The sequence below is a fragment of the Alnus glutinosa genome, chromosome 11 (assembly GCF_958979055.1).
Source record: "Alnus glutinosa chromosome 11, dhAlnGlut1.1, whole genome shotgun sequence".
Lineage (NCBI taxonomy): Eukaryota > Viridiplantae > Streptophyta > Magnoliopsida > Fagales > Betulaceae > Alnus > Alnus glutinosa.
Genome location: NC_084896.1, coordinates 3156753 through 3184637, shown reverse-complemented (window position 1 = coordinate 3184637; position 27885 = coordinate 3156753). Strand labels below are relative to the sequence as shown.

General features: G+C 36.5%; 5 protein-coding genes across 8 annotated transcripts; 1 reads left to right on the top strand and 4 right to left on the bottom strand.

The window, feature by feature from the left end:
- Positions 1-1652: 1652 nt before the first annotated feature.
- Positions 1653-6770, bottom strand: LOC133882122 (epimerase family protein SDR39U1 homolog, chloroplastic). Its single transcript, XM_062321228.1, has 13 exons — positions 6626-6770; positions 6472-6525; positions 6248-6323; positions 5530-5589; positions 5106-5224; positions 4647-4691; positions 4399-4477; positions 3891-3952; positions 3588-3690; positions 3158-3218; positions 2789-2859; positions 2203-2342; positions 1653-2110 (listed from the first exon to the last, which is right to left on the bottom strand). Exons 1-13 carry the CDS (start codon positions 6701-6703, stop codon positions 2009-2011), a joined length of 1050 nt encoding a protein of 349 aa, XP_062177212.1. The 5' UTR covers positions 6704-6770; the 3' UTR covers positions 1653-2008.
- A 1240-nt stretch (positions 6771-8010) lies between these two features.
- On the top strand, positions 8011-8581 carry LOC133880902 (small ribosomal subunit protein bTHXm). Its single transcript, XM_062319859.1, has one exon. The coding sequence runs from the start codon at positions 8071-8073 to the stop codon at positions 8329-8331; it is 261 nt and encodes an 86-aa protein (XP_062175843.1). The 5' UTR covers positions 8011-8070; the 3' UTR covers positions 8332-8581.
- Positions 8582-9804: 1223 nt separating this feature from the next.
- On the bottom strand, positions 9805-10983 carry LOC133880901 (uncharacterized). The gene is made up of 2 exons (XM_062319858.1): positions 10619-10983; positions 9805-10159 (listed from the first exon to the last, which is right to left on the bottom strand). Exons 1-2 carry the CDS (start codon positions 10947-10949, stop codon positions 9840-9842), a joined length of 651 nt encoding a protein of 216 aa, XP_062175842.1. The 5' UTR covers positions 10950-10983; the 3' UTR covers positions 9805-9839.
- Positions 10984-12640: 1657 nt separating this feature from the next.
- LOC133880848 (NADH dehydrogenase [ubiquinone] 1 beta subcomplex subunit 9) lies at positions 12641-16675 on the bottom strand. The gene is made up of 6 exons (XM_062319810.1): positions 16468-16675; positions 16304-16345; positions 14829-14910; positions 14053-14108; positions 13343-13415; positions 12641-12880 (listed from the first exon to the last, which is right to left on the bottom strand). Exons 1-5 carry the CDS (start codon positions 16597-16599, stop codon positions 13374-13376), a joined length of 354 nt encoding a protein of 117 aa, XP_062175794.1. The 5' UTR covers positions 16600-16675; the 3' UTR covers positions 12641-12880; positions 13343-13373.
- Positions 16676-17849: 1174 nt separating this feature from the next.
- On the bottom strand, positions 17850-26538 carry LOC133881557 (kinesin-like protein KIN-7E). 4 transcript variants are annotated; one of them, XM_062320503.1, is made up of 16 exons: positions 26036-26538; positions 25657-25828; positions 24995-25038; positions 24657-24906; positions 24103-24192; positions 23909-24009; positions 23687-23800; positions 23523-23604; positions 23383-23450; positions 23221-23286; positions 22951-23075; positions 21756-22092; positions 20695-20796; positions 19625-20608; positions 18730-19043; positions 17850-18358 (listed from the first exon to the last, which is right to left on the bottom strand). In XM_062320503.1, the coding sequence occupies exons 4-16, from the start codon at positions 24874-24876 to the stop codon at positions 18037-18039; spliced, it is 2925 nt and encodes a 974-aa protein (XP_062176487.1). In that variant the 5' UTR covers positions 24877-24906; positions 24995-25038; positions 25657-25828; positions 26036-26538; the 3' UTR covers positions 17850-18036. The 4 variants fall into 4 exon arrangements, with proteins under 4 accessions (XP_062176487.1, XP_062176485.1, XP_062176489.1 ...); XM_062320501.1 differs by having other exon boundaries at positions 24657-25038; positions 26036-26243; positions 26353-26537; XM_062320505.1 differs by having other exon boundaries at positions 18730-19049; positions 19625-20008; positions 20123-20608; positions 24657-25038; positions 26036-26524.
- Between the last annotated feature and the right edge of the window lie 1347 nt (positions 26539-27885).

Here is a 27885-nt window from a genome sequence, read left to right as displayed (position 1 = left end):
ACTTTTTATTAATCATTTACGCATATAAATAAGAAAATTACAAAGACATAGAATAGGAGATGAACTCCTAATACAAATAAACTAGTTAGAGATAACTCTAACTCTAACTAGGAGAAATAATTAAAAGACTCTTAACTTAAATGAATAACTATAACTATCTTTATTTAATTAAGCTACGATTACTCTAAGATAAACTAATGCAAATTATGTCAACGTCTTTCGTAACACTTTTTGCTTGGTTTTGTATTTGACTTTCTTTTTCTTGGTTTCCTGGGACTGGTTATCATGTCTACATTCATCATAGTGCATGTGTTCCATGGTTTGTTTCAACAATCTTAATTTCTAATCCATTTTGCTCAATTTCTTTTGAATGCAATTGCAGTTTCAAAGATGGGCATTATGTCGAATAAAGTACAATAAAATGAATAATGGTCCGAAGACAATGACCAAACTGATTCAGCAAAACTCCATGGAAGCTACGAAACCCCAAGAGAAAAAAGACTGATGGATTTAATACACTTTCTATGGCATACTTTGCAATGAAGAATCCAAAGGCCAGTCAATGTTAGGAGCTTGAGAGGTAGTTGTATTTGTTATATGTTAGAAGCTGTCCATTTTAGTGTAAAATTTAGATGTGAGATGTTTGATTATATTGCTCTGTTTTACTATTTTAGAGTTCATTGTTAGTAAGGAATTATTGCTTTTAAAATGTGTAATTTCTTATTGTTTTTAATGTAATTCTGTATAATTTTTGGATAATTATATTTTAGTATATGCATTATACGGTTTGTTTTAGAATTGTATATAGTTTTGTCAAAATTTGTTTTTCCCATGTGTTCTGTGGAGGAGTTAGGTCTGGGGTTTGGGCAGAAAGTTGTAGATGAAGGTGGCTTGGAAGAGAAAGAATAGAAGGTCTTCACAGTGATTTTGAAAAACTTTGTCATCCTTAAAGCCTTGCTTGGCATTTTTGACATAACTTGTGAATTCAACACGAACCTAACACAAAATTAGAAGGTTAGGATTAAAGAGTCTGACACCTTTAATTAAATTGATCGGATTAAAATTGACCTATATAGTCTTATACACATGTCTCGACACGATACGACTACAACTCGACATACAGCATTTAGGACTGATAATTTTTAACACGACGCGTGAACCCCGATATGAATCCTATACAAAATTAATGAGTTAAGATTAAAAGATTTAACTCATTTCATTAAATGAATCGAGTTATAATTCACCAATATAGTCTTATTACCTATATTTCGACACAATCAAACCTGACACGCGAACACGAGTTGCCACCTATAAGCGAATGTAGATGAATCTTGTCCCCGACTTATGTATTTACCAGTCAATCATATGGGCATTGCCTGAAACTTTATTGGCTTTTGATTGTTGTTGGAACTCATCCATCATGAATTTGCTTTGAGCGATCTAACATGATTCACAAATTTGTTCCATTTCAGAGGACTCATCAAATTGAACAATCTGCATGTGCAAGTATGGATTTTGACAAGATGGCATATGCCAACTATAAACATATGAGGAATACAGGTTAGCGTATATCAGAGACATACAGATCGCTGCTACCAATAGGATGAGGCAGAATTCCGGCTCCAATAGAAACCACTAGCAAGCTTTCAAGGGGTACATAAACTTCATAATTTATAATTGAGAGATTTTTTGCCAGATCAAAAGAAGAAGCACATCTAGTTATTCCAATTCCAAACTACTGCAAAGACCACAAAATCAGAAAAAAAGCAGTAACTTATGCTCTAGAACTCCCAATACATTTTGACGGGCAAATGCAGATCATTTCAAAAGAAGTGTTTGCTGACAAGAAAATAAGAAAACCTACCGACAGTTTCCGTGCAGACCTCAGTCTCACTAGATCTAATCACCAAATTCTGACTGCTTGTTTGTTGATGTTTGCTGAAGCCTAGCCTTTACTCAAAGAATAAAGAATATACTGGTTGCTTTATCACATCATGTGCTGACTTTCTTATGAGAGAATGGCTTTAAGTGCATCTTTCACATAGGGGTACTTGAATGGGAAACCCAATTCCTTGGCTCTAGCGGGAAGCACCCGTTGCCCTTCCAAAACCTGCAATGAGCTCAGTCAATGTTTTTCAGCGAAATACGATTTCCAAGAGAATAGATAAAGAGGAAGAAGCAACAAAATAAACAAATTCTTACCACAGAAGCACCTTCTCCAAGGACTGCTTTGAGCGCAACTTCAGGTACAGGCAGCCATGAGGGCCGGCCCATGGCATTTCCCAATTGTCCACACATTTCGGCCAGTCTAACAGGGTTTGGTGCAGTTCCATTGATAACCCCTGACATTTAGGTTTTGAAAAATAAAAATTCAATTATACCATAATGTGAGGATTTTGATGGAAGAGAAGATGGAGCTCGGAGCTCAATGGTTTACCAGGTCTAGGAGAAATATCTAGCACAGCTATATCAACAACAAATGTGAGGCTAATAAAGAAATCGCAGTGAATGTGAAAGGTATAGTAATGGCAAAGAAGTCCTAGCTTCATATATTTTATATCATCTTCATATTACAAGACACAAATAACGAAAAATACAGATAGTAATTCTTAAGCACCAGATTGCATAGGAAACTAAAACATGCTTACAAACTAAAGATGGAAAATAGAAGCGGGGTGGTCTGGAGAAAGCATAATGCCTGAATATTAATCTCAGTCCTACATTTTACTTTCCATTATTGTTGCGTAAAAAACTCCCATGAATGTATGTATGCATGTAAAATGTTTACCTTTATACGATGGATTGGATAGAGCTTCATATATTAGGTTCACTATGTCATCCAGATGAATCCAGGAAAACCTACACAACTATGAGAACAATCAATTATTTGAAGTTATGGAGGAGAATAAATGAATACAAGGACCATATCTGATCAATCTCAATATAATTTGACCTATTCAGTAATAAATATATAAAGGGAAAACCAACTGAATTACAGCAAAAATATTTTCACAGTGCTATCAGATAGTATAGCATATTCAGTTCGTTTATAGTAAAAGGAAAGCAATTTCAGCACCTGCAATGCAAATTGAAATTGCTCAGTAGTAAATAACTGTCACACAGTGAGCTTTTATGAAAGACAAATTGAGTACGATACCATTGTTTTCCAGAGCCCAAAGGACCACCAGCAAACATCATGAAGAGAGGGATCATTTTAGCTGCAAAGGTTCAAAGATGTAAGTATCCATACATCAGCAGAATCAAGCCTCTTCAACTTTAACAGTTGATAGTATTATAGAACTCTAGACATGTATGGTTAGTTACTCTGACCAGATAAATCAAACAATTCTAACAGCATTTCCCAGATATAGTTTGATTAGAAAACAAGAGACTTTGAATGCTAATGATAATTATGAGACACTATCTTCTGACTCTACTCAGAAGCCGCACAACTCTAACAGATTGACTAGATTGGTCAATATGTATTCTTCAGGTTGACAGTTTAAATGTGAAGACTGAAAAATCAGAAGTCATAACGAGAAGTAAAGTTATACGCATATAATGCGAGTTTAAAAGATTAGTCATACCTAAAGCACCACCATCTTTACCAAGAACAACACCAATGCGAATAAGTGATAGTCTGACATCCTTATTTACTCTGAGGGCTGTTGCTTCCCATTCTCTACAAACCTGAGAAGATTTACAGCGTTGGTTAAAACAAGAACAATGGTGAGATTTTGCATTCAAATATGTGGAAGCTGTAATCAAGATAATGGACAAATATAATGCCAAGCAACATTTATCTAAGAATAATTTCAATGTGATACACTACTATATCTTAAAGGAAATTAAGCATTAATAATAATGGAGATTAAAATCAATTTGTCTACCTCAGCCAAGTAATCATTTCCTGATGGACTTTGTTCATCAAATACTTGTGTTTCACTAGAGCCTGAGAATATGAAAAGAATTGAAAAAAAAGTGGGAAAACAAGTAGTAAAGCAACACACACACACACACACAGAGGGAGGGAGGGAGGGAGGGAGGGAGGGAGAGAAGCCTTGCTTCAATTTCGTCAATTGAGTTACTAAGCAAGCGTAACATCAAGATTTATTACAGGGCATTAATCAAACTTCTTTGGATGAAAATTTTCATATCAAAAGTAACATAAGGGGTAGCTTAGAAACATTATCTGAAATATAAAAGAATAACATCGATTCAATGGAAAAATAATTTCCAGGTGAATATCAGAATGTGCTCCATAGTTGGACACTAGGGCAATCCCAGACATCTAATTTAATCACTGAAAATATTTTACAAACAATTTGAAGAAAAGAATGAAGTATGCCTCTCTAATAGTACTATAAAAGAATAGAGAAGTTGGTGCTAGATGCAGACCATAGTAACCAACAGCGGTTGCGCTAACTAAAACTGTAGGCCGAACTGCATCTGGCGCATCATTTATTAAATCTACAACCTTCACAATCAGTTGAAATGGTCAGATGAAGAGCCAGACATCAGAAATTCTAAATGCTCATCACTTTTTGCATTCACCCCCCGCCCCCCAAAAAAAAAACAAAAAGGAGAAGGAAATTTTTCTTGACTTGCGCATATGAAAAGATTGGGATTGGACTGTGATTGCTGACCTTCGAGGTGACTCTAATCCGGCTTTGCTTAATCTCTCTCTTGATCTGGAACACAACAAGAAATTAGTAAATGTCACTGGCTGTAAGAATATATGATACACTACGTCCTACTATTGACATCATCATGAGACATGATGGCAGTAGTTTACAGCATTATTGCAGACTGACAATAATCTCAAAAACATATAAAGTGCATACAACAACACTTACCTACACACGCACACACATATATGAAAGAGTACTGGCCACACAAGCAATATTCAGTAAAGTACAAGACAGGTTTTGACTTGTCTAATGACAAATCCCAATACATCAAGGATATAAAAGTAAGTAAAATGCACCAGGGATTTTAATGCAATATGCAGCTTCTCTTGGTGTAGTCACCACTTGTGTGAAACTCAAAAGGTAAAGGGTAGAGTCACATGCAAATAATATGTTGCATGAGCAAGTGATACTGACCTCATAAGACCATCGCGTACTTATTGGCAGCCCAGCCAAGTTCACAACACCGTTTGAACCATGAATGCAGTCTTTCCACTCTGGCTCCTCTGCAATCACTATTCCTGGAAAGTTCTTGACTACAAGCGCAAGGACATAGTTCAAGAATTAAGCCAAATCTCCTAGAAAGAAAATATTTTCGACATTTATTTGTTCCAATTAATAACAAAAAATAAGTAAAAAAGTGCAGTTATTATTCTTTTTAAAATGAAACTAAATAATATCTTTTATCAACTGAAAATTTATTTCACTCTCTCTGCTCAAAAGAGCTTCTCTATTAAACAAGTTTTCAAAACATTCACCATTCATAACAAGTAATATTTCTTCAATATTTGCAAATTGTAAGCATCAATCAACTGACTTCAAATATCCATTACCTTCTTACCCGGAAAAATTAACTCAGCCTTAGATCTAGAGCGTGTCAAGACGCGAACGCAATGATTATCTGCATTGCAATGTAGATATAAGGGAAGACCATAGATAGCCCAACTCGATACATACATATCATGCAGAAGCTCATGGTCTGAATGCTATAAGTAGAAAGACAACTTAACAAAACCGATCATATATAGCTTCAACATCACAGACAGAAAATAGTTAGTCTATTGGGTTTTCACCAAGGACCAATTTAATGCAGCCCAACCTTGAATTGATTTGCTTGTTGTTAATGCACCTTGTTTCCTTCCAGTTTAAAAAATAACTCACATCCAATAAGATACGAGGAAATTTGAACAAAATACCTATCCTAGATGCCCTGTAAATGGTAAACAATATTTTGGAATTTGACACTTGAGGTACATAATCTATACAGCATTTGAAGAGTAAATTTCACCTATCATCTAGCAAACAAAGTTAAAATCAAATGCTTTTAAGTGCCACATAAAGCATGAAGCATCAACAGGCCCTTGAGGTAGATAATGCATAACTACTGATATGGATGAATGTCCATAACTGCAAGTAGAAATTACCATCACATCATGAGAAACTGTGGACAAACAAAGAAGGTTTTAATAATAAAAAAAAAAAAACAGCCAATTAAGGTCAATGCACCTACATTTGCATATAGCTCTAGGATTACAAGTACTTCAGAAAGATGTTCTTACCTGCATGCAGCCTTTGCACCAATCTTCTACCTATAAAACCCGTAGCTCCGGTCACTGATACAGTCATCTGATTTGCCTACAACAACCTTTAAAGCGTAAATGATATCTCCAAGGAACCAGAGACAAACAAAATAACATGATACAATACTTTGGTTCCCAAAGTAACAATTCTTTATTTTTTTTTTTTGTGTAAAATGAAAACCCAATATTCGAAAACAGCATACCTGGTGGGTTTGATCAGAACTACACCAAACACGGAACCTCCTAGTCTCACACGTCTTAACCGTCAAAATACAGAAGAAGGCATTGCGTAAGCAAAAGACAAAACTGGGAAATTATGACGAGAAAAATAAAAGAAATTGAGATACGGGTACTCACAGAAAAGGGTTGAGGAATGTGAAGAGAGGGAGAGATGGAGTGGGTCCATGAGAAAGCAGTGGCTACAAAGAGCTCCATTGAAGAGAATGACTTCGGAACTGTGAAACTCTCACAGACTCAACCAAAAAAGTCTGACAAGCAAATGTGCTTCGTGCAGTGTTGGTGATAAAGCTTGTGTTTTATGTGTTTCTTTGGGAGCCGCAGCAATCACAACCTCATTTCCATCACTCATTTTTTTTTTTTAAATTGATTTATAGTAAGTGATTTTTATATGTATTTAAAAAATTGCATATAAAAATCACATATTATGGTAATTCTATTAAAATAATTTGTCTTAATTACTGTATTAAAAAAAAAAAACCTATAACATTTATAATGTAATTTTTTAAGAGTTCATATTTAATTTTTTTTTTTTCATTTTCATAAAACCCTCAAAATTAAAAATGCTCTAAAAATATATACCAATTTAATAAACTGAATTAGAACAATTTAAAAAAAAAACTGTCTTTCCTTTCCGTGTGAGTATAGATTTAAGCCCCGTTTAGTATTTCCCCTCGCCTCCCCTTATAGGGGAATGTTTTTGTTGAGTGAAAGTAAAAAGTGATTGATGTAATATAAAGTAGAGAGAATTTATATGAAAAAATGAAAAAAAAAAAAAAAAAAAAATTGTATTGTAGTGAATTTTTTTATTTAAATAATAAAAAAAAATTATTGATGTGATATAAAAAGTAAAAAAGATTAAGAATGTTTTGAGTTGATTTTTTTTTGGAGAGATGAAAATAAGGGAAGGGAGTTATTACATGGGCCTAGTCGCAATGTGCTGTTGTGGATGATTGAACCTAGGCTTCCAAGTTGAAAGATGTTACCCCTAAAATGTTTAGTATCATTACTAAAAGTAAAAATTTCATTAATAAAAGAAAAAAAAAAATCGGAATTTTGGCTGATCTCTAGTGAAATTCATGTGTTAAAATTAATGGTAAAGATTGTCTCAAGTGAAAAAAAAAAAAAAAAAACAATTAATTAATTAATAATCTTATAATCTCCGCTGTTAATTTTTGCACATAAAATTTTCAGTAATTTTTTTCAATAGAGGTAAGCCAAACTCAGTCCTTAACTATTATTAGTATTTAAATGGGCCAGATTTTATTATCCACATACAACTTAATTAATGAGATAAAATAAATTAAGAAAAAGTTATCATAATCGATAAATAGGAAAACAAGAAAAGCTGAACAATTAAACTAAAAATAATGGTTAAGATTTAAAATGATGAATTTATATCTTAAAAAAAATACAGGAATCCTAATCTTGGGTCTGGGTCTGGGTCTGGGTCATGAAATAGCAGCCCAGCCCAGCCCAGCTCAGCCCATGCTCAACCCCCTACCATTTCAACCCCGTGGGACAGTGTGGGTTTGAGCGTGGTGGCGCAAAGAGCAAGAGACATCATGGCGATGATGCAGTGGTGCGGCGCAGTAGCGAAGCGGGTAGTGACGACGCAGCGACCTGCTCTGACATCATCATCATCATCAGGAGGGGTGGCGCCGATCCTGTGCGGGCGTGGGGACAAGAAGACGAAGAAGGGGAAGAGATTCAAAGGGTCGTACGGGAACGCGAGGCCGAAGAAGGAGAAGATGATAGAGCGAATCAAGGACAAGGTCGAGGTCCCCAGGTCCACTCCTTGGCCCCTTCCTTTCAAGCTCATCTAACCCGTTCATCACACTAATCTCTATCTCTTTTATGTTTGTACTCTTCTGGGGTTTAAGGTGATCAGATGTAGTTTTGTGGGTTTTGGTATTTGGGGTTTTAGGTTTATGGGTTTTTCTTATGTGATCAGATTTTGTACATTTTCATGGGTTATGTTGTGAATGAATTTCTCTTTCATGTGTATGTTTTCCTGACTCGTTATTGTTTGACTTATATTTTTAGAAATAAAAATGTGCTAAAGTTTTTATTTTAGTTTCAGTTTTTTGATTGATGTGTTGCCTAGCCTAGGTGTATGTTTGGAGGGTCATAATGGGAGACACATGACTCATGTTAAGTGATTCCTTAATGCTCTGTTTGGTTGCCTAGAAAGTTTTATGGAAAGAGAAGAAATTATCCTTCCAAGTTTAGTTTCACCGAGCTGAGCCTTACCCATCTGTTTGTTGCTGCATTATCCAAAAAGTTTCCCTAGCAACCAAATGGAAGGTAGATAAAGTGTGTCATGATCTCAAAACGAAGTGTTTCAAAATGAAGAATTCAAAGTAAGTTTTTTGGTGAATACATAGGAGAGCACCCTGGCGAATATGCTAATTGTTGTAATTAGAATTGAGATTCTCTTTAGCTCTTTCCATGGCCACGTATCCAAGTAGAAAACTGCATGACACCATGAGAACAGAAGCCTTGGCTGTTGGTGATTGGTGTTGAAGCTTGGGAGTACAGTATTGAGAATGATGTATATGATTTGATGTATGGAGGTTAACGAGGATGGTTTATTCACGTTGCGACAATGCTTGAGATTGAACAGCCAAGGAGTTATACTTATACAGTTGAACTTGCAAGTGGTACATTGGCAGGGATAGGATTTATGTTAAACAATTTGAGAGAGTGGGAAAAGAATTTTGGTTGGTGATACAACAATGATATTTTGCCCTTACTGTGCTGAGTGAAAGAACATGATTAGTGTAGTTGACTCTACAGTCATAGTAAGTTGGTTGGCTTTAGCACTTTAAGGATTATATTAACATGAGATGGCCCTAGGTTCCAGTTAATTACCAGGAAAAAAAAATGTTCAATTTTTTGGTTGGCATCCAATATGGATTTGTTGTGAGTGATATTTGACATTACCCAGGTACACAAGTTCTTTCTAGGAGAATATGAATAATTAGTAGACACTGTATACCATCCCCCTTTGTTTTTCCAGGCAGCTATTAGACAATATGTTTAAAATAGGAGAAGAGAGATCTTGTATATACTTTGTGCTAGACATAGAAGGCTGTTTTATGTTAAGGCTTTCTCCCATCTTACAACCGTGATCCGGAGAGTAATTGCAAGGTTGGGGGATGAGTATCTTAGAAAGCTAAAGCATTGAGAGATAGGATGGGATACCCAAACAAATATGGATTTTTCTTAATGCAAGATAGTTTCTGAAACCATGATTTGCATGCCCTGAAATCATAATTACTTCAATCTGAAGGAAATAATTCAAATAAGTATAACATTAAATAACAGAAGATTACAACAGCAATGTCAAACAAAAGATATTAACAATCATACTGCGGCGTTTATGAGTGCCACCCTTATTCTCTTTCTGCTGCAACTTGCTAGACAAATCTATCGCTAGCTCAAAAATCATTGCAAGTCCAATGATAAAATACATGGAACCGAAGACAATGGTGACCAGTCCAATTGAGAAAGTTAAGAAATGGTATCTGCTGTCTCCTCTGGGTTCCGTTGCAAGTCTAAATCCAGTGCAAATGGCACACGATAGCATGAAGACTGTGATCACATTCACAAGGATACCAACAATAGCTTTACAGATTGTCATCTCCCTTGCTGCTTCATTGTTCACATATGATATTTTCGTTCAGAAAACTTGAAGAGAATTAAAGAGATAAAGCAAGTAAAGCAGAGTTGTGAGTGCAGATGGCGGAAAAAGCTCACAGGATAGATCTACGAAAACAGACCTTTGTTTGGTTTCATTAGTGCTTTATAATTCATTTTTGCTTCTGCCAAGTTTTGTGTTGATGGGGTTGGACAAGACAATTCAAAGTAGATTCCCTTTTACCATAATTTTGGTTGTGGGGGATTTATATAGCTTCAAATCCCAGAGAGTAAGCCTGTGGTATTCATTCTTCACCCTTCTGACCTTTCCAGATTTCTTTTTTTATATATATTTTTCAATGCAATTCATTTACTAGAACAGGATGGGAAAATAAGTAAAACAGAAACGGAGGGCTAAATTGTTATGGTGATCCTATATCCAAGGAGATATATCAGCTTTCATGTTGCTACCTGGATGAGTGCCATTTTGCTCCTCTTGCTGGTGCAACCGTTCTGACAATTTTAGAAACAAGTCAGCAAGTATGGGAATCCCAAGAGCCAGAAACAAGAAACCAAAGAACATGGTTACAACTCCAACGTGGAAAGCCCACTGGCTGCAGCCTTCCTCGTCATCAGTATATCTTTGAGTTTCAGCAGCAGCTTCAAATCCAGAGCGAATGGTCCATAAGAGAATGGCCATGATGACCAGAAGCCCGGCTACAGGCAAGGCGACTGCACACACAGCTGCAGCGCCTCGTCGGATCATCTTCCTCACCTCGGTGCTTGCTGCTTCGTCATCCATCTTAGCCAAGAGAAAGACTAAAGCACATGGTAACATAAAATGGTAATGGGACTTGATATTTCGGGTATGCATGTATAACAAACAAACCCATCTCTTTTGATAAATTTATATCAAGTCCACATCCAACATTTTAGGTTTGTGGATATGTTTATGTTTCGAAATTAAATGTCTTAATCCATTTCTATTTCCAATCAAGAATGGTATTGACGGTGAATTATTGACATGAGAAAGATGTTTGGCACATTGATGATTGGACAGCGTAAAGCCCCAGGTGGGATTACAAAGATGTGCAGGCTTCTTTGGAGGGAAAATTGTATGACCTTCAAATGGTTGATTCATTTGGTTAATTTGGTTAATACTACGTGTTTGGCTGTTGAAGACCTAAATTAACTGATATTAAGCTCTTGCAGGAAACAAAAAAAAAAGTATGTTCTTTGACTTTCTCCATTTCCATGTTGGCGGAGCTACATGGTGGCCACCATGTTTTTCCCAATTTTTTTTTTAAATATTATTATAATTCCTTGAAAATAAAAATTTTACCTCACAATTTTTTATTATTATTTTTTTTTCAGTTTTGTCCAGAATGCTAGCTGTGCTCTTGTCTGAGCATTAATGTGCATTGATAACCGTGTAATTTTAAAACACAAACACACAGCATACGAAACATCCTCCTCACAAAATTAATGTTGATATCGACCCTGATTAATGTTGCATAGTTGTCCAACAAAAATACGTCTTTTAGAGAGAGAACGTCTGAAACTTCTAGAGAGAGAGACCTCTGTGTGAGATGATTTCGCAGGAGGGTGAGGCCTCACGCCTCCCCCTCTCGGCGCTGGTTTTGTCCCTGAGCCTCCGTGGGCGAGGATGATTTTTGTCCCCCTGATTTTGTTTCCAGTGGTGGTTTTTTATCCCCGGAACTAGATCCGGTGGAGGTAGTTTCGTTTTCTTTGTTTTGTTGTTGTGTGTTGGTGCAAACAGGAGATTTCTGGTCTAGGTCCGTGGTGAATGGCGGGTGTTGGTGGTTTCCTGCAGAGATGTCAAAGCTAGATCTACAAGACTCGGCTGGAATTTCTCCGACAAAGACCTTTCTGTTGTGGTCACCGGCCTTCTCTGGTCATGGTGGTCATTTGAAGAGCCCGTGCGGTTCATTCTGGTTTTGACGCGTGACCAGCACGCGCCGAGGGTTTTATATCCCTGATCATGCGCGTGTGGGTCACCGTTCACTTCTCCGATCTCGAATGGTGATGATCTGGACTTTTAAAGGTTGTCCGACGCAAGGAGGTTCCCGGAGAATGAGCGTGCTCTACACGAGTCGGCTCCGGCGGCGGTTCTTCCGGTTCTTGTTTTTGGGGGTTTTCTGTTTGTCTTAAATTGTATATTCTTGTCTTTGATCACAGTCTACTATAATGGTAGCTGCTTTAAGCTAGGTTTTTAGCTTTGTGGATAGAGAATCTTTTTCTCTAATCACTCCGATGGCCTTCGTGCTCTGTTCTTCGCCTTTGGGCATTAGTAGCTTGTATTTGGGTACCTGTTTTTCTCTGTAATAGTCGTCCTGATTGTATACCCTTTGGGGCGGTTTCTTAGTAATGAAGATGGCACTGTGCTATTTGTTCAAAAAAAAAAAAAAAAAAAAAAAAGTTGTCCATTGCAGGCTGTGAAAAATGCAGGGAAGGGGGGAGGGATCAGGGACGGAATGAATAGAGTTGTTCATTAAACAAGTTATGCTGAAGTTGCAATTATGTAGCATGTTAAGCTAACACTTTGGTTCTTTCAATGACCCATTTCAAGGGAAAACCAAGTACACATTAATGAGCAACTGAACATATCTCAAAAGCATTCATAGTTCAAAGCCACCATCTGGCATCACACAAGAAACACATCAAAGACACCACCAGCCTTGATCATCATCATCAGTCATTGATCTTCTCAATCTGCAACAGTAACAAAATAAAAAATATATATATCAAAACGAAATCTTACACAAATGAGAGAGAGAGAGAGAGAGAGAGAGAGAGACCAAGTCTTCCATTTGATCACCATCGGCAGTACTAGCTAGGGTTTGTCTGTGCGTGTCAAAAGGGAACACTTTGCTAAAAATAAATTCTTGAGGGTAATGACCAACAAGACGCGGCGATATCTTAGATAATATTTTCCCAACAAATCAGGAACATCAATCACAAAGAACCAAAATCTAAATTGACCTAAAATTCCATTGCTCTCTATCTCATATTTATTCAAACCTGTTGCAATGATTTATGCAGTTGTACTAAAAAAAAAGTCTATCAACACAATTTGGACGTTTAAAAAGTTGATATAAGCTGCAATCTCAAATCTAAACTTACAAAAAAAGAGCAGCATGTATCACATGTAAAGCAACTAATCATATGACTAACCTTTATTCATTGCCATAAAAAGGAAGAAGGTTCAGTCATTATCTTCTCGACCATAGTTGTACACTATCTCAATCTGCATGAACGACAAAATATCACAACCGTGTCGAACAAATGTAAATCACATTAACTTGAAAGTATGGTGAATTCTAGAGCCTCCTGATTGCACTGAAAAATCCGCCAATCTACAATACAAACACTTACACTTCACAACCTGAGAGGATAATGGAACATAAAAATACATGGGCAAACCAATACATGAAAACACAACCCTTTTCTTGAACATATTGAAGTTCCCTCTTTCTTTTTCATACCTTCTGGCATTATAAATTCCAGTTTTGGAATGCCATGTAAGAGGAATAGGTGGAACGCTCATATGTTAGAATTCTTCCAGTTCCAAGTACCAAAAAAAAAAATCCTATAGGCCCACAGTTACACAATCAACATAATTAAAAGATAAAATTGATATTTTTCAGGGGGGAAAAAAGGTGATGACCAAGTTTAATTTTTTTTTTTTTTTTAGACGAATGACCAAGTTTAAGATTACCTATCCATTTCCATATATTCCTAATTCTCCCATTTACATGAAATGGTAACTGGGAATAAGTTATTCCACATCCATATATGTCCATGGAAATGAAGAAGTAAACTAGTTAAAAGAGGAAGGAAAACAAATTTGATAAGCCAAATAATGAACTATCATAATGACTTACCCCAGATGGTGGAATTGGGTTTCGAGTGAACTTGGAACCACCAGGAGCCCAAGGAACTGCACAAAACGAAGGGAAAAAAAAAATATACATATGATGATAGGAATAAGTGAGCTTCAAACTGCATAGGTAGACTTAAAACTAAAAAGATAGGCATAATTTATGACATATTCTGAGAATCACATAAATCATCTTAAGTCCATATGACAATAATAAGAGCAACATCAACATAATCTGAAAAGAGAAGTGCTTGAGATCCTAACACTTTCTTCCAGAATTTGTTTCCAACCTGATGTGTCACAATCCTATGAAATTGTGGCACATTTCCCAAAATAATAGATCTCATGGGATTGTAACACATCAGGTTGGAACCAAATTCTGAAAAAAAAAAAAAATGTTTGGATGTCTAGCATTCCTCGTATGAAGATAACCTAACAGAATTTAATACATATTCAAAAAGCCTTCATCCTCAAGTCAATGCATACAAATTTGTCTAATGTGCCAAGAATTTTATGAACTCCAAATTTTACAAGCTACCATAAACTTGATATACATGTTAAGATCCAAAAAAAATAGAGTGGATGGAATTTCTCTCTTTGCCCATAATTTCAAGACCTTTTGGAATATGGTCAACATGCCACCAATAAACACTCAAAATTTCTCACTGAGGTGATGAAGTACAAGTTCCTGTATTTTTAATCCTAATTTCTGAATCAGACACCAACAAACTGCAGCCTAAACGAGATTTTAGATTCTGGGGCTTCCACCATACTGCTTACCAATATAAGGATCAGGGTGCCGCCACTTATTGTAGCTAGCTTCACCATCAGCTATCAGTCTATCAATTGTGTCAGGGTCTTCCTGCAAATCCACCACTGAAATAAAATAAAACAACATAGAAGCAACAAAAGGAACAGAGTTAAGTGACAAAGATGTGCTGTGAACTCCCAATATTCGAGTACATTAAGGGAATCATCATCAGCAGCAGCAGCAACATCATATTAGTACCATTATTAAAACTTGCATCACTTATACGGCTTCTTAAACTCAGCAGACCAGTTCTTCACATACTATAGATTATCATATCATGCGAACTTCTGTTCTGGTCTACATGTTCTATAGTCATATGAAAACAACTGCAGGATCTGGACTCTGGAGAATTAAGCAAGGGAAATATGAAACTAAATATGAATAATATATGAACTGTGAGCAAGAGATATATTGCCCAGCTCACATCACTGTTTTATAAACACCTGCAGGAAACGGAAACAGCACATCATATAGTTTTGATTCTAATAGCATTTTGCCATTTCATTCTTTCATAACAATCAAGTAACATTATCGCAAGCCTTGAACTAGGAATGAGCTTCTCACTTCGGTATTTACAGTCAGTCAAAGGACATGGACTTTATACATACACAAATAGGTTTATAATTCAGGCATGGTTAAGATATCGTCAAACCGATTACAATAAGCAGCAATTGCAGTCGGCCAAGCATGCCTGCTTATTATTATTTATTAGCTTTTTAAAATATTTGTACTAAATTTGAACAACAAAACTCAGGTATTAACCATGAGTACCATTAAATCACCCACTTATCCCAAAAGCTTAAATTAATAAGAAATGATAAATTTCATTATTTAATTAATACTTTTACACTGTCTCTCATGTGTTTTCCAAGAAAACATGTAGGGAATTTTAATTGAAAATTGGGTAAACTGTGGACTCAAAATTTGAGCTCCGGACCTTAGCTCAGATATCATCTTAAATCACCATTTATTTTAAAAACACAAGTACAGAATATAACTATGTCACAGAAATACCTTCACACACGCCGTTCACCCAGAGTTCCTTCTCTATGAAAATACGACTATAATCATTCACTCCAACTAACTACGAGAAATCTACTACCGATTTTGGTAAAATGCAGAATCTTTTAAATCTCCGTTTACGCTAAAAAATCAGATTAAACAAATCCTCATCCCAACCATTTGACTAGCTCCCATCCAACTTTTTTTTTTAGAAAAAATTTAAAAAGCAGCAAATTTTTCATAAGACCGAGAAATATGATATGATTATCCGCGATTTTTTTCTTTCTTTTCAGATATAATTTTATTTTTATTTTTATTTTTTTTTAAAAAAAAGGAGCAAATATGCTACTACATTACTCTACTATGAGCTAAACATATCAATTTTTGTACAAAAATAAACTATGTACAGACAAATAGAAGCAAAAATTTGAAGAGAACGAACCACGTGTTTGTTGGCGTCAAAACGCTCGCGGAGCTCTGAAGCCTGAAACAGAGAAAAATCACAAATTGAAAAGGTCAAAAGTGAGGCGAACTGAGATTTCAACGAGATCGGATTGGAAATGGAATAGATTGTGAAGAATGACGATCATGATGGTGAGTGAGTACATCTTGGTAGAAGATGTGGCGATGGACGGCCCAGTTGAGCTTGTCCTTGAGAGCTTGCCTGTACAGGATCCGAACCCTCTCCTTCTGCGCTGCTCTCCGAGCGACGTACCCTGCTGTTGAGGTCAAGCTCATCTCTCTCTCTCTCTCTCTAGACTCTTCGTTCTCTCTGCTTGCTCCCCTTCAGGTTGGGTTTGTCAAAGGCAGTGATACGAGAACGACACCGTTTCCACGAGTCTTTGTTGGTTCTGTGATTGGCCCAATTGGCCTCCTATGCGATGGGTTAAGATCCAAAGAAAACAACCTGTGGCCCATTAAGTAATTCTATCCACATCCACAGACCCTTTAGCCATTCGCCAAAGGAGTTTCTAGATTTGTTAGCATAATTTTATAATTAGGGTTTTTTAATTATAATTTTGGGAAGATTACATTTTTGGTCTTGTGATTTGTGGTTTGCACTTGTGCCAGCTGTAGCCTGTAAACTGTCCAAAATGATCCATGCCGTCCAATGATTTGAATAAAAAAAAAAAAAAAAAATAGATGCTGACGTGGGTCCACATAATAGCCAATAAGATTGATACATGTGGCATAACAAATGAGTCATGCCACATTAAAAGGTCCAAATCATTTAGATATTACACATCATTGGCACATATATATTAGGCTACGTCATTTAAAAAAGTGGCACGTCAGCACCTTATCTTAACCATTTAGATTTTATTATCTCACCATACAACTTTGTAATATATGAATTAATAACAATTAAGATAACAAATCCAAACCGCTTGACTAAAAATTAGAATTAAGATTTTAAAAAGTTCACAATAAACTAACCTTAGAAAATCTAGAAGATCTTGATTCCTTCCAAACAATGTTAAGAAAATTCTTTTTCCTTACTATTTTATTCTTCAAATTTTTGCTGGTCTATATTTGAAAAGGTTAATTAAAATCAGAAGATGAAATTATGAAATCAAGATGTTTTGTTGTGCAATTAGGTCATATGGCTGGCCCATTATTTTTAGAAAGGAATGGGGATTAATTTCCATCCGATTGGTTGATTGGTTCATTAATGTGTGATTGGTTAATTGATTTTTTGACATAATAAGATCCTCTTCTACATTTCAAGCAAAATGGAAATAATCCATTTTATGGTATGGATTTTATTTTATTACATCTAACGTTGTATATTGTGTCACATCATTTAAAATTTTGAAATGATGTGGCAATATATTTACCATGTGACAATATATAAACCATTAGATCATTAAAATATAATCTAGACCATGAAATTAATCCTCAAATTAGTTGCGCCATTTAAGCCAAAAAAAAAAATGAGAGAGAGAGAGAGAGAGAAGGTGATCAAGTCACTTTGCAGACACCAGAAATTGACAAGCACATATTATATTCATGAAAGATACACCAAAACCAGAAAGCCAGATTTTTAGAGTTGCTATTACAATCATAGACAATCTGCCTCAATCTCGATCGTGAAAAGAATGCTATATGGGCAGTCCAATTCAACAAATCACCTCTACAATTGTACATGTATGTGGGGGGGGGCATAAAACAAGCTTACAGAAGGGATGCCTTGCTGTTTTTCCAGTTAAAGGATCGCCGCTTTGCAAGTGTAGGTGTGAAGCTAAGCCCAAACATCTCTTTGAGGGCTCGCCCCTGCTCTACAAACCTGATAAGCTTTGCAATAATGGCAGCACTCTCTATGATGAGATTCATATTGTTGGTGTTGCTCCATAGTTGGTTGGCCAGCTGTAGCCTCCGGCGCTTTGAGTCCAACGCAATACCCCACCTCTGGTAAAGTCTCTTTCTCTCTTCTTCTGAAAACCTTTTCTGCATCAGCTTGCTCAGCATCTCTCTCTCACGACGAAGAGCCTTCATGCTGTCTCTCCACACAACCATGTTAGTTCATACGCATAAAACAATTGTGGAGCAATATCTATCTTGCAAGGAACACGAAGTTTAATTTCTACTTAGCCTCTGATTGGAGGGTGGAAAAGTTCCAAGAAAAATTGGGAACTTCAATAATATTTAATTAAGAAAGTTAAATAGGTATCCATAGAAAATTTTCTCATCCTAAACTTTCAGATTTAGACTCATTGGGTTTTTTCAAAGACATAGCAAGCAAAAAGCTCACTTGGCCAGTTCTATACTGAATTTTATACTCCAGTTTAGACACATTATTAGGATGCAACTTCTCGAAAGATGATTATGCACACAGGGGAGAGAGAGGCAGAGAGAGAGACAGAGAACCTTGAAGCCTGTGTGAGAGTCCGACCATCTTCCACAGCCTGACTTCCATTAGAAAATGTTTTCTTGAGGAAAGACAGTCTCCTTAGCTCCACCCCCAGGTAAATGGAATCCGTTGGATCACCCTTGAAGAGCAGGAAGAAGTAGGTTCTGTGGACTAATGACACATTGCAAGTTTTCCATAGTTCAAGAATCATTTTCTGCTGCCTCTCAAATTCCAGAGGCCAATCTGAAGGAGCTTCCAGTGCTGGAAACATTGGATCAACTCCTACATCTTTCACAGCCTTTCCAAACTTATCAACTGTTTGTCCTGTTTCCTGAACCTAGCATTTGTACACAAAATGGAGGAAGCAAAATTCATGAGAGACAAACCTGCCCAAGGTAACTAAAATTTGCAATTTACAATTCTATTAACATTTGCCAAGACTGTACAAGCGTAACATGAGTTGCAATATCATGCTACTGTAAATGAGTATAATACATAATTCATTATACAAAAGTGCTCCAGCCTACATGTACTTCTTGACATGTATCATCATAGCAACAGTCTTCAGTTCTTCCCACCCCTTATTGACATAAGTACGATAGATTTCCAAGTGACACATACCAAAAGGATAACAGAAATGTGTAATGTTCAATTTCACATTCTCTTGAATCCATTAACACCACCGATATATGCCACAAGGAACAACTAAATGGCGTATGCAAAATATAAGATGACCACTTATAGATGAAAATAAAAATAACATTTATGAGAAGAACAACTATTGGATATGTAGGACCCAAATGGTTAATTTTAAAAATAGATTTATGCGAGATGTACATGTAACATATCTCTTATGAGAAAGTAATATTAGCACCAAAAAGTCAAAATACAAGCAAATAGGAATCTTCTTACCTGACCATCAACAAGTTGCTTCTCGTAATCAAGTTTGGCCATTTCCTTTAGTCCTGCAACAAAAGTGTGGATGCCAGTAATTTCCTCCGCAGAAGTTCTGATGCTCTGTGATCTTAGCTCATCTATGGAAGCACTTTCAGAAGAAGATTGAGAATCATTTCTTGACAAGATCGTACTGTTGGAACCATAAGTCAATAAAGGGAACTTCCTTCTGAGACCTTCTTCTGGTCTTCCAGGGAAACCTTTCTCCAATCCATTAGGCGGGGTACTCTCAATTTGTTCTCCTGTCTCAGGAAAAGAAGAACCAGTCATGAGATTTGCCCTACAACTCCAGCTCCTAGTTAACTTGAGGCCTCTAGCACTTGTCATACCAGCTGCAATGGCCTGCGGAGATGGTTTATCAGGGTAAGAACTGAAAATAGAATCAATAGTCATTTTTATATTGTGGAGTTTCTGCTCCAACGCAACATATGCAAGACCATTTTGGATTTGACTTACTTCTCTATTTCCATTCACAGGAGTCGACATCAGTTCCTGGCCACTTACATCCCCAGACACACTCAAAGCCAGTGTTTCTTCATTTTCACCAGTTCTTAAGGCATGGGATTCAGAGTTCTTGTTCTTGCTTGACTCTTCCATCTCGATACATCTAACTTCCTTGCAGTAGTCATCAGGATCTTCTGCAGTTCCAACTGCAGTCTTCTCTTGACTCTGGATAAAATCAGATCTAATAAATTTCTTTCCAATTGACAGTGGTGAAGAGGTATCATCGGAAAGAGAATGGTCTTCAGTGTTATCTCGAAGCTGGTAGGAGGGGTCCACAGGATTGCTCCTGCTGTCTCCATCATAATAATGAGGATTGTTGAACTTTCTGGCACCTCCATTCGGATAATAAGAACCAGCCACACTCGATGAATCTGACACTGAACAATCATCATCGGACAGGTCTCCCGCTTGTGATTTATGATGATCACTAATACTGGCCTGATTGAGAAGAAACCAAGAGTTAGCAGTTTGAACAGCATTCTGAAGATGCAATGAAACTGTATGATAACTAGGAAATTATTTACTTGTCTTGAATTCTGTTCATCTCCGACCATGCGTAGCAAATCCTGAACCCGAGATTCAGCAAGATCTCGTTGCTTAGTTAGCTCTCTAATCTCCTTCTCCATCTGCATGATAGACAAACCATATAACCAATTAGCCAATACCTAACAAGCTGCTTGCTCTTTATAATTTATATGTATCTTTCTTTTTTGATAAGTACAATTTATATGTATCTTTCACCACCATTTCCTAGTGTCAATGCTATAAGTTGGTTATATGTTAGCTTCTACAGAAAAATCTTGGTGTAAAATACTTTAGGTAGTGTTTGAATTTAGATCATATGGTTAGTTAGCCTCCCGGATGATGTTAAATAGACACTTCAGAAAGTGTGAGATAAAGCATTGGCATTGGCACAGTTGGAGTCAGATGCAGCTACTTCTGGAAACAAACCTATCAGATGTACTCAACTAAAGAAAAATGAAAACATTAGAGAGTACTTTACTCTCTTCAGCTACTACGTGGAAATTTCAGAAAGAAAAATGTGACTTATCTATATTCAATATGATTTCTAACACACTTTATTTTACCTCGGAGTTATCAAGGAATCTGGTCAAGCATAAAAACAGGTACTGAGTTTGGTATTGTAGATGAATGAATGGCCTAGACAGACACCCACGCCTTAGATGAGTGACTGAGTCCTAGAAACACAGTTCAGTCTTATGAGAGGCACAAGTTTTTTTTTTTTTTTGGTTTAAGGTTGTGTAGGGTATTGCAAGTATGTTGAACTTTGTTTCGTGAAAAGCTTCATAGTCTTATCACTAGGCATTTTTCATACAATTTTAATTTCCTACCCTTCTTGGCTTCTTAAGAATCATATCATATATCACACGCTTTCAATAACCTCCCTCCAAACAACACAGGCGGCGAACCAAACAAGGTATATCTTTTTTTTTTTTTGGCTCATAAACACAGTAAAATCTGTAAATGTTAGTAGCATAAGAAATTAGGCAGCATTTATGGGGAAATTTGTGTGTGTGTGTGTGTGAGAGAGAGAGAGGGAGAGAGAGAGAGAGCAAGTCAGAACCTTTTCAATCCGGAGATCTTTCTTTCTCAGCAGGGAAGCATAATCAGAAGTTGATGAAGCAGGGGCGGGACTTCTCAACTCACTCTCCAATCTAGCCAGCTCTTTCTGCAAATGCTTAACCAAGGCCTTATCAGACATGACAACATTGACCTGTGCTTTTGTTGTCACTTCTTTTGCACAACAAGCAAACAAAAGAGTGTTTCTTGTTTGCTCAACATGGCTTCGTGCAGGACTCAAAGTGCAAATGATGGCAGTTCTAGCATTGCCACCCAAGCAAGGCTGCAGTATGCGTGTCAGCTTAGAATCTCTGTAATTGATGTGTCCCTGTCTTCCCTTACTGCATCAAATCATCATTTTGATAGTGTCAAAAGACAAAATTACAAAGCATGTTGGTTTGATATAAAATAATATTGGTTCCTCAGAATACCTCCATTTTAAAAGTAGTAAATCACAAAATGCCCAAATGCAATTGAAAGTCATTAATTAAATCTTCAGTCAATCAAGTGCAGGCTCTTCACCATTTGCGTATTTCATTGATCATTTTATGGGTAATATCCTTTATCAGCAATCTGATTCCCTCAATCCAATTCATCTTCTTTGTCAAGCCTCTCACTGATTTTGAAAGCTTTGATAGACCAATGACATTGGTGGAAAAATGACAAAACCCTAATTTGCAAACCCCCTCCACAATAGGGGGTGGCCACATCCACAACAGCGGCCACCCCCTCCCCAACACCAATGACCCCCTCCGCCTGAGCTTGCCGTCTTCTCTACATCCCTTCCCAGCCATCGTGAAAAAGAGGAGAGAACCATATTTTTTACACAGCCATCATGAAAGATAAAGAGTTGAGAACCATATATTAAATTCCTTCTTTTTTTATTTTTTGTTAATAAATGTTAAACAGTGCATTTCAATTCAATTGGAGGTAGTTTGTCAAGAAAAAATGCTCCAATGTCCCGTGCCAACCACATGACGCATTTTCCATCCATAGTTTGGGAGAGCGAGTTGCAATGAGTCGTATTTTAGGGGTGTAAGTGCAAATGGGGTGATAGTTTGGGGGGACAAAATATAATTAACCCTTATCAGTAACCAACAAATAGCCATACCCACAACCTTAAGTAATGATAGATTAAAAAATTCATAGGTTGAGAAACGAATTTGCAGAAGAATATTATTAAGGAAGAATTAGACAACCTTAGCTTGCGAATAACGGTTCCCAGAGTAAGTAAACTACGGTTTATGTGGCAACCTTCTTTCAATCTTGCCCCAGCTGATAATGCTTGAGATGCACGCTCGCTTCCTGCCAAATCTATAAAATTCTGCAAACAAACACAGGCATAAAATTTTTATCAATCTAATTATTTTTTGTATTTTAATTTATTGAATTAGAATCTTCTAATAAATCTACTGGCAATGTTTTATCCATTGAACGACAGATTGAAAAGAAAATAAATTTATATATACCACACTTGCTGCAAGGGTGGTTGAATTGCCTTTGCCTAAGAACTCACGAGCAGAACTTTCAATCGTCTGCAAGAGTCAATACCCAAAGAAGATTTACATTAAAATTTCTAGAACAATGCATATAAAAAGTGAACGCTCTAATGAGAGGAAGGAGAGGCAAACCAATTTGATAATTTGGTGAGATCTGGAACTTCTCTCATTCAGCAAGGTCTCCCCTATCTGTCTTTGAGCTGCAATTATACACGAAATTATATAGAGATACAAAATATTAAAAAACAGCAGGATTTTGTAAAATGCTTTACCTTCGCAGATGGAAAGGAGCTCCTTTAAATGGCTCCAGTCCCTCAAAGTTTCTTCTGTGACTTTCTCCACGATAGTCCCTCGCTGATGACAAATGAGATATCACAAGATCAATTCATATACAGTGATATACCCAGGACAAATTTACAGGAAAACTGACATTCACCTCAGGATCATCTAGCAGCCTAAGAGGAGTATTATCTTCACTAAGGAGGTCTCTGACAGCTTCATTGTATATCTCAATGGCTGAGAACTTCAAAACAAAAGCTCTTTCTTCATGCTGAAATAATGAACAACATTTATGTTAACAAGGTCCACAAACAAATATATTTGTGAAGCATAAAAACTTCTAATGGAACAAACATAACACGTTTGTAATTTTTATTACCCTATGTATATAATCAAATATATCTGCCACTGTATGCTCAGTTATTCCAACCATGGTGTATGTCTTTCCACTGCTTGTTTGCCCATATGCAAAAATACTTGCTGAAAATACAAAATTGTGGAAATATTTAATTTGTTGTTAAGTAATAAGCGACATACAGAAAACAAACAGCCCTGACACCAAATTATACTTACAGTTAATACCACTGACAACTGAAAGAGCAATTGCTTTGGCTCCTTCCTCATACACCTGCCTTGTAGAACAGTCACCTCGATATACTCTGTCTATCACCCAAACATGGCCAAAGAAAAAGATATGAGATAACATACACCAACCCTATGAAAATATGAACTCTGACTAAAACAACTGCTGAATGAAAACTGCTTTAAAATCCAACCCAAAGACAGAACACCCATCTTGAAGTTTGATGCATTGGAAAGATCTAAGACTAGTTTCAACACTTGAACCTATAATGGAATTTATGGTCAGATGAACATGTACTTAGAGAAATCATGAAAGTAATCTTGGTCTAAGTAGCCAAGCATTAGAATTTAAGGAGAGTAGTGAAAATATCTCTAGGCAAATAGTATGACTGCAATGTAATTCCCAGCCATCTACAAATTCAATTAAACCCCAGCAAATTTTAACCACGAGGCATGGAAATGTGGATCCCCGGCAATTTAACCAAGCAAACATTGAAAAAGATTTGCAGTGAACGAAGTAAAGATATAGATGAACATGTCCTTACCAAATGTATAGGTACTTGGAAATGTGGATCCCTCACGCAAGGTGTTCCGGTATAAAATTGTGGTGTCATTGATGCATTCCCAGTCTGCTACTTCATTAGATGCAGTCTCCTTCTCGCTCAAAGGCCTCAACCTCACCAGCACAAGAATCTTCTCCTCACGACCACTCATTGCCTGCATCTTCTCCCACTTCATTAGCTCTTCCCCACCTATAGCTCCCATTTTCTCACTCTCCAGTTTCTACCAGCAGCTCTTCAAAATCCAACAACCAATTCAATCAATATAAACCCATAATTCCAAAACTCCCAAAGAGGAAAAACGAGAGCTAGCGGTTAAGTACTCTCAGTTGCTTTTGCTTCTCAAAAATGCAAGACGGTTTTATATCTGCAAAATAAAAAGGATATTAGGCCCTTGTTAAAATATATTAGGCCCTTCATTAGCTGCAACAAGAAGCTAATCATGGGCGTTAACCAACCAACCTCAAAAGGCTAAGGAACCACACAAAAAAACACTAACAAAAGTTACATCAGCACCAACAAGCTGACCATGCGTTTTATCCAACAACCCAAAAAAGAATTTTTTTTTTTAAAAAAAAAACACATTTTATATTTGCAAAAACAAGCAAATTATGAGTATCATCCAAGCACCCAACAAATAGAGAAAAGAAAGTTAGCGATGGATTTGTTGTGATTAAACTCACTTTGATTGATTCTTTGGTTCCAAGCTTTATTCCAAACAAGAAAAGACGTGGATTCTAAACTGTTTTTATTTTTCCCTTTTTTTTTTCTTTCCTTCAACAACGCTCAATGGCATGTAAGAACAGAAAAACTTACTGCAGTGGCTACCCACTACGCTTGAAGACGAAGCAACGGAATCTCACATAAATTTCCAATGGCCAACCAAGTTTGGAACGTTTCAAAGAAACTGGTCCCCCAACCTACCACCCATCTCTCTCTGATTAATCATTTACAAGCACAACAATTTTTACTCCGTGAAGTTTACCTCTGGCTTGTTTGTCCTTTTCAGGAAACCGTTAGCGAAGAGAACAGCTCCAAAATCCAATTCGTTCGGAAATGCAGCTCCCAGATATTATTCGCTGAGCCCCCACAGACGTCGCCGTTTCCGCCTCCTCTCTGAACCCTCTGCTACTCTCTCTTCCTCGAACTCCGTGCTCCTGCTGTCCTGCAACACAAAAATCCAAACCCGCCTCAAAAACTAGCATATATTTATATTATTCTGAAGAGGCATTTCTAACGCTTTTATATAAACCCCTGAATTGCTCAGAAAAATAAAATAAACCCCCGTATTTCGTGCATTTAAATCCAACGGTAAAATCCTTCAATAAAAATACTTAACGCCCCTTCAAATCCGAACGAGTTACCTCTCGAATCTCCAACATACGCTTCGAACTTCGCAAGAATTGAAAATCAGAAGTGGTCAGTAGATCTTCAAAAGCTTTTTCTATAAGGTATACAATTTCACCGAGCTAAGCAGACTTGCTAAGAACGAGGAAACCAAATATAAGTATCCAAAGACGTAGCTTCGAAGCGCAAATTTGAGGGAAAATCAGAGACGATGAAGCTTCTACGCTGGAATAAAGCGGTTAAAATTGGAAAATGAAAGAAACTGTGAGAAAAAGGAAGGAAAAGAAAAACGGAACGGAGTTTGATGGAACAGTGAAAATCGGCGAAATCTCACCCTCCACGATCTCAAAAAAAACAAAACCGAAAACAATGTGCGAGAGAGAGAGTCGGTTCCAAGCTTCAAACACCAACCGTTTCTCCCTCTCTCTCTGTCTCTCTCCCTGTCTCTCTCCCTCTCTGTGTGAATGTGCTAAAGCGCCTGGAAAATCTGATGGAGCGTCAACGTCGTTGAAGTTTCTGTATGCGGAGCTATGGTAAGGAGGGGGGAATTTACGATTTCACCCTTGCTTTTGTTCCGAAAGCTGAGGTGAACTCGGTCGAGTCACGTGATAAAGAGAGATATATAAAGCGAGCTAACTTCGCGCCACGTGGGTTGTACGTTTTAATCAGGTACCTTGGTTCATCACCGTTAGATTGATTGCCTTTTTCTTCCGGGTGAATGTGCAACGTCCGATTTTATTTTTGGGACCATCATTGTGCTAAGCAAAAGCGGTTCTGGGACAATCGTTAACGTCGCTTTATTCGGATGAGATAATGTTACTTTTAAGGTGATTACGAGCAGTTATCACGGTTAAAGAAATGTTTAGTTTATTATTTTATGGACACAAATTTTGCATAAATTAATTTGTAAGAAATTTTATATAAATCAACTTTTAATAGTGATATATGTTCCTTACATGTGAGAAGCATACATTATTTTAAGGATAAAAAAATTTTACAAATCGATTTGTAAGAAATTTCATACAACCCACATATAAGATTGAGAAGTACACGTTTTTTTTTTGTTAATGCTATTAAAAAAAGTATGTGAGAAGCATATGTTATTATAATAAATGTGTTTCTTACATGTGAAGGAAAGTATCGATCTTACATGTAGGTTGTACAAAATTTCTTATAAACTGATTTGTAGGAAATTTCTGTCTATTTTTTAATTATATGTGTTTCTCGCATGCTTTTTAAATAACTTAAATGACACATGTCGCTTTCAAATGCTGATTTTTATGAGTTTCCTACAAATCAGTTTGTAATAAATTTATGTCTTTTTTTATATATTTTTTGTCTATCTCCGTACAATAAATATGAAAATTTATCATTGAATTTAAGGAACATTTATTTAATTAATATTTTAATAAATTGTCTATATTTAACTAAGAAGGGCAAAGACTTTCGAGCTTGCTAGGGATTCAGGTAGCTCCAAGAGTATCTTTTAAAACAACGCCTACACAATTCCTACACAACCATCACTCATATGGGGTGGGCTCATGTGGTGGTAGGCTCCACTCCATATGAGTAATTGTTATATACAAGTTGTGTAATTATTGTTTTTCTATCGTTACCCATATGGATTTACTTATTATTATTTTTTTAATTTATAAATTTATAAAAATAATAAATTTAATCATAATTAATATTCTAATTATAAAATAGACAAATTTTGTACAACCTAGTGTCCGGTTTTTAAGCATGTGAAAAGCACATGCTATTAAAACAACATGTTCTTCTCACATGTCAAGGAACACACGTCAATCTTATACATAAATTGTATGAAATTCCCTACAAACCAGTTTATAGAAAATTTATGTCCCTA

Bases quoted from the DNA above. Each gene is read 5' to 3' on its own strand.
- LOC133880901 (XM_062319858.1), bottom strand. From the start codon at position 10,949: ATGGATGACGAAGCAGCAAGCACCGAGGTGAGGAAGATGATCCGACGA. The intron at 10,160-10,618 runs GTAGCAACATGA...ACAATGAAGCAG, and splicing joins GCAAAATGGCACTCATCCAG to CAAGGGAGATGACAATCTGT.
- LOC133880902 (XM_062319859.1), top strand. From the start codon at position 8,071: ATGGCGATGATGCAGTGGTGCGGCGCAGTAGCGAAGCGGGTAGTGACG.
- LOC133881557 (XM_062320503.1), bottom strand. From the start codon at position 24,876: ATGGGAGCTATAGGTGGGGAAGAGCTAATGAAGTGGGAGAAGATGCAG. The intron at 24,010-24,102 runs GTAAGTATAATT...TTGTATTTTCAG, and splicing joins AGTTGTCAGTGGTATTAACT to CAAGTATTTTTGCATATGGG. The intron at 23,451-23,522 runs GTAAAGCATTTT...GTATAATTGCAG, and splicing joins GCTCCTTTCCATCTGCGAAG to CTCAAAGACAGATAGGGGAG.
- LOC133882122 (XM_062321228.1), bottom strand. From the start codon at position 6,703: ATGGAGCTCTTTGTAGCCACTGCTTTCTCATGGACCCACTCCATCTCT. The intron at 3,691-3,890 runs GTAGACAAATTG...AAATCTTCTCAG, and splicing joins GAAATGATTACTTGGCTGAG to GTTTGTAGAGAATGGGAAGC. The intron at 2,860-3,157 runs GTATCGTACTCA...ATAGTTGTGTAG, and splicing joins TTGGGCTCTGGAAAACAATG to GTTTTCCTGGATTCATCTGG.
- LOC133880848 (XM_062319810.1), bottom strand. From the start codon at position 16,599: ATGAGCTTGACCTCAACAGCAGGGTACGTCGCTCGGAGAGCAGCGCAG. The intron at 14,109-14,828 runs GTAAGCAGTATG...CGTTTTGTGCAG, and splicing joins GCACCCTGATCCTTATATTG to TTCCTTGGGCTCCTGGTGGT. The intron at 13,416-14,052 runs GTAAGTCATTAT...TCGTTCATGCAG, and splicing joins ACCCAATTCCACCATCTGGG to ATTGAGATAGTGTACAACTA.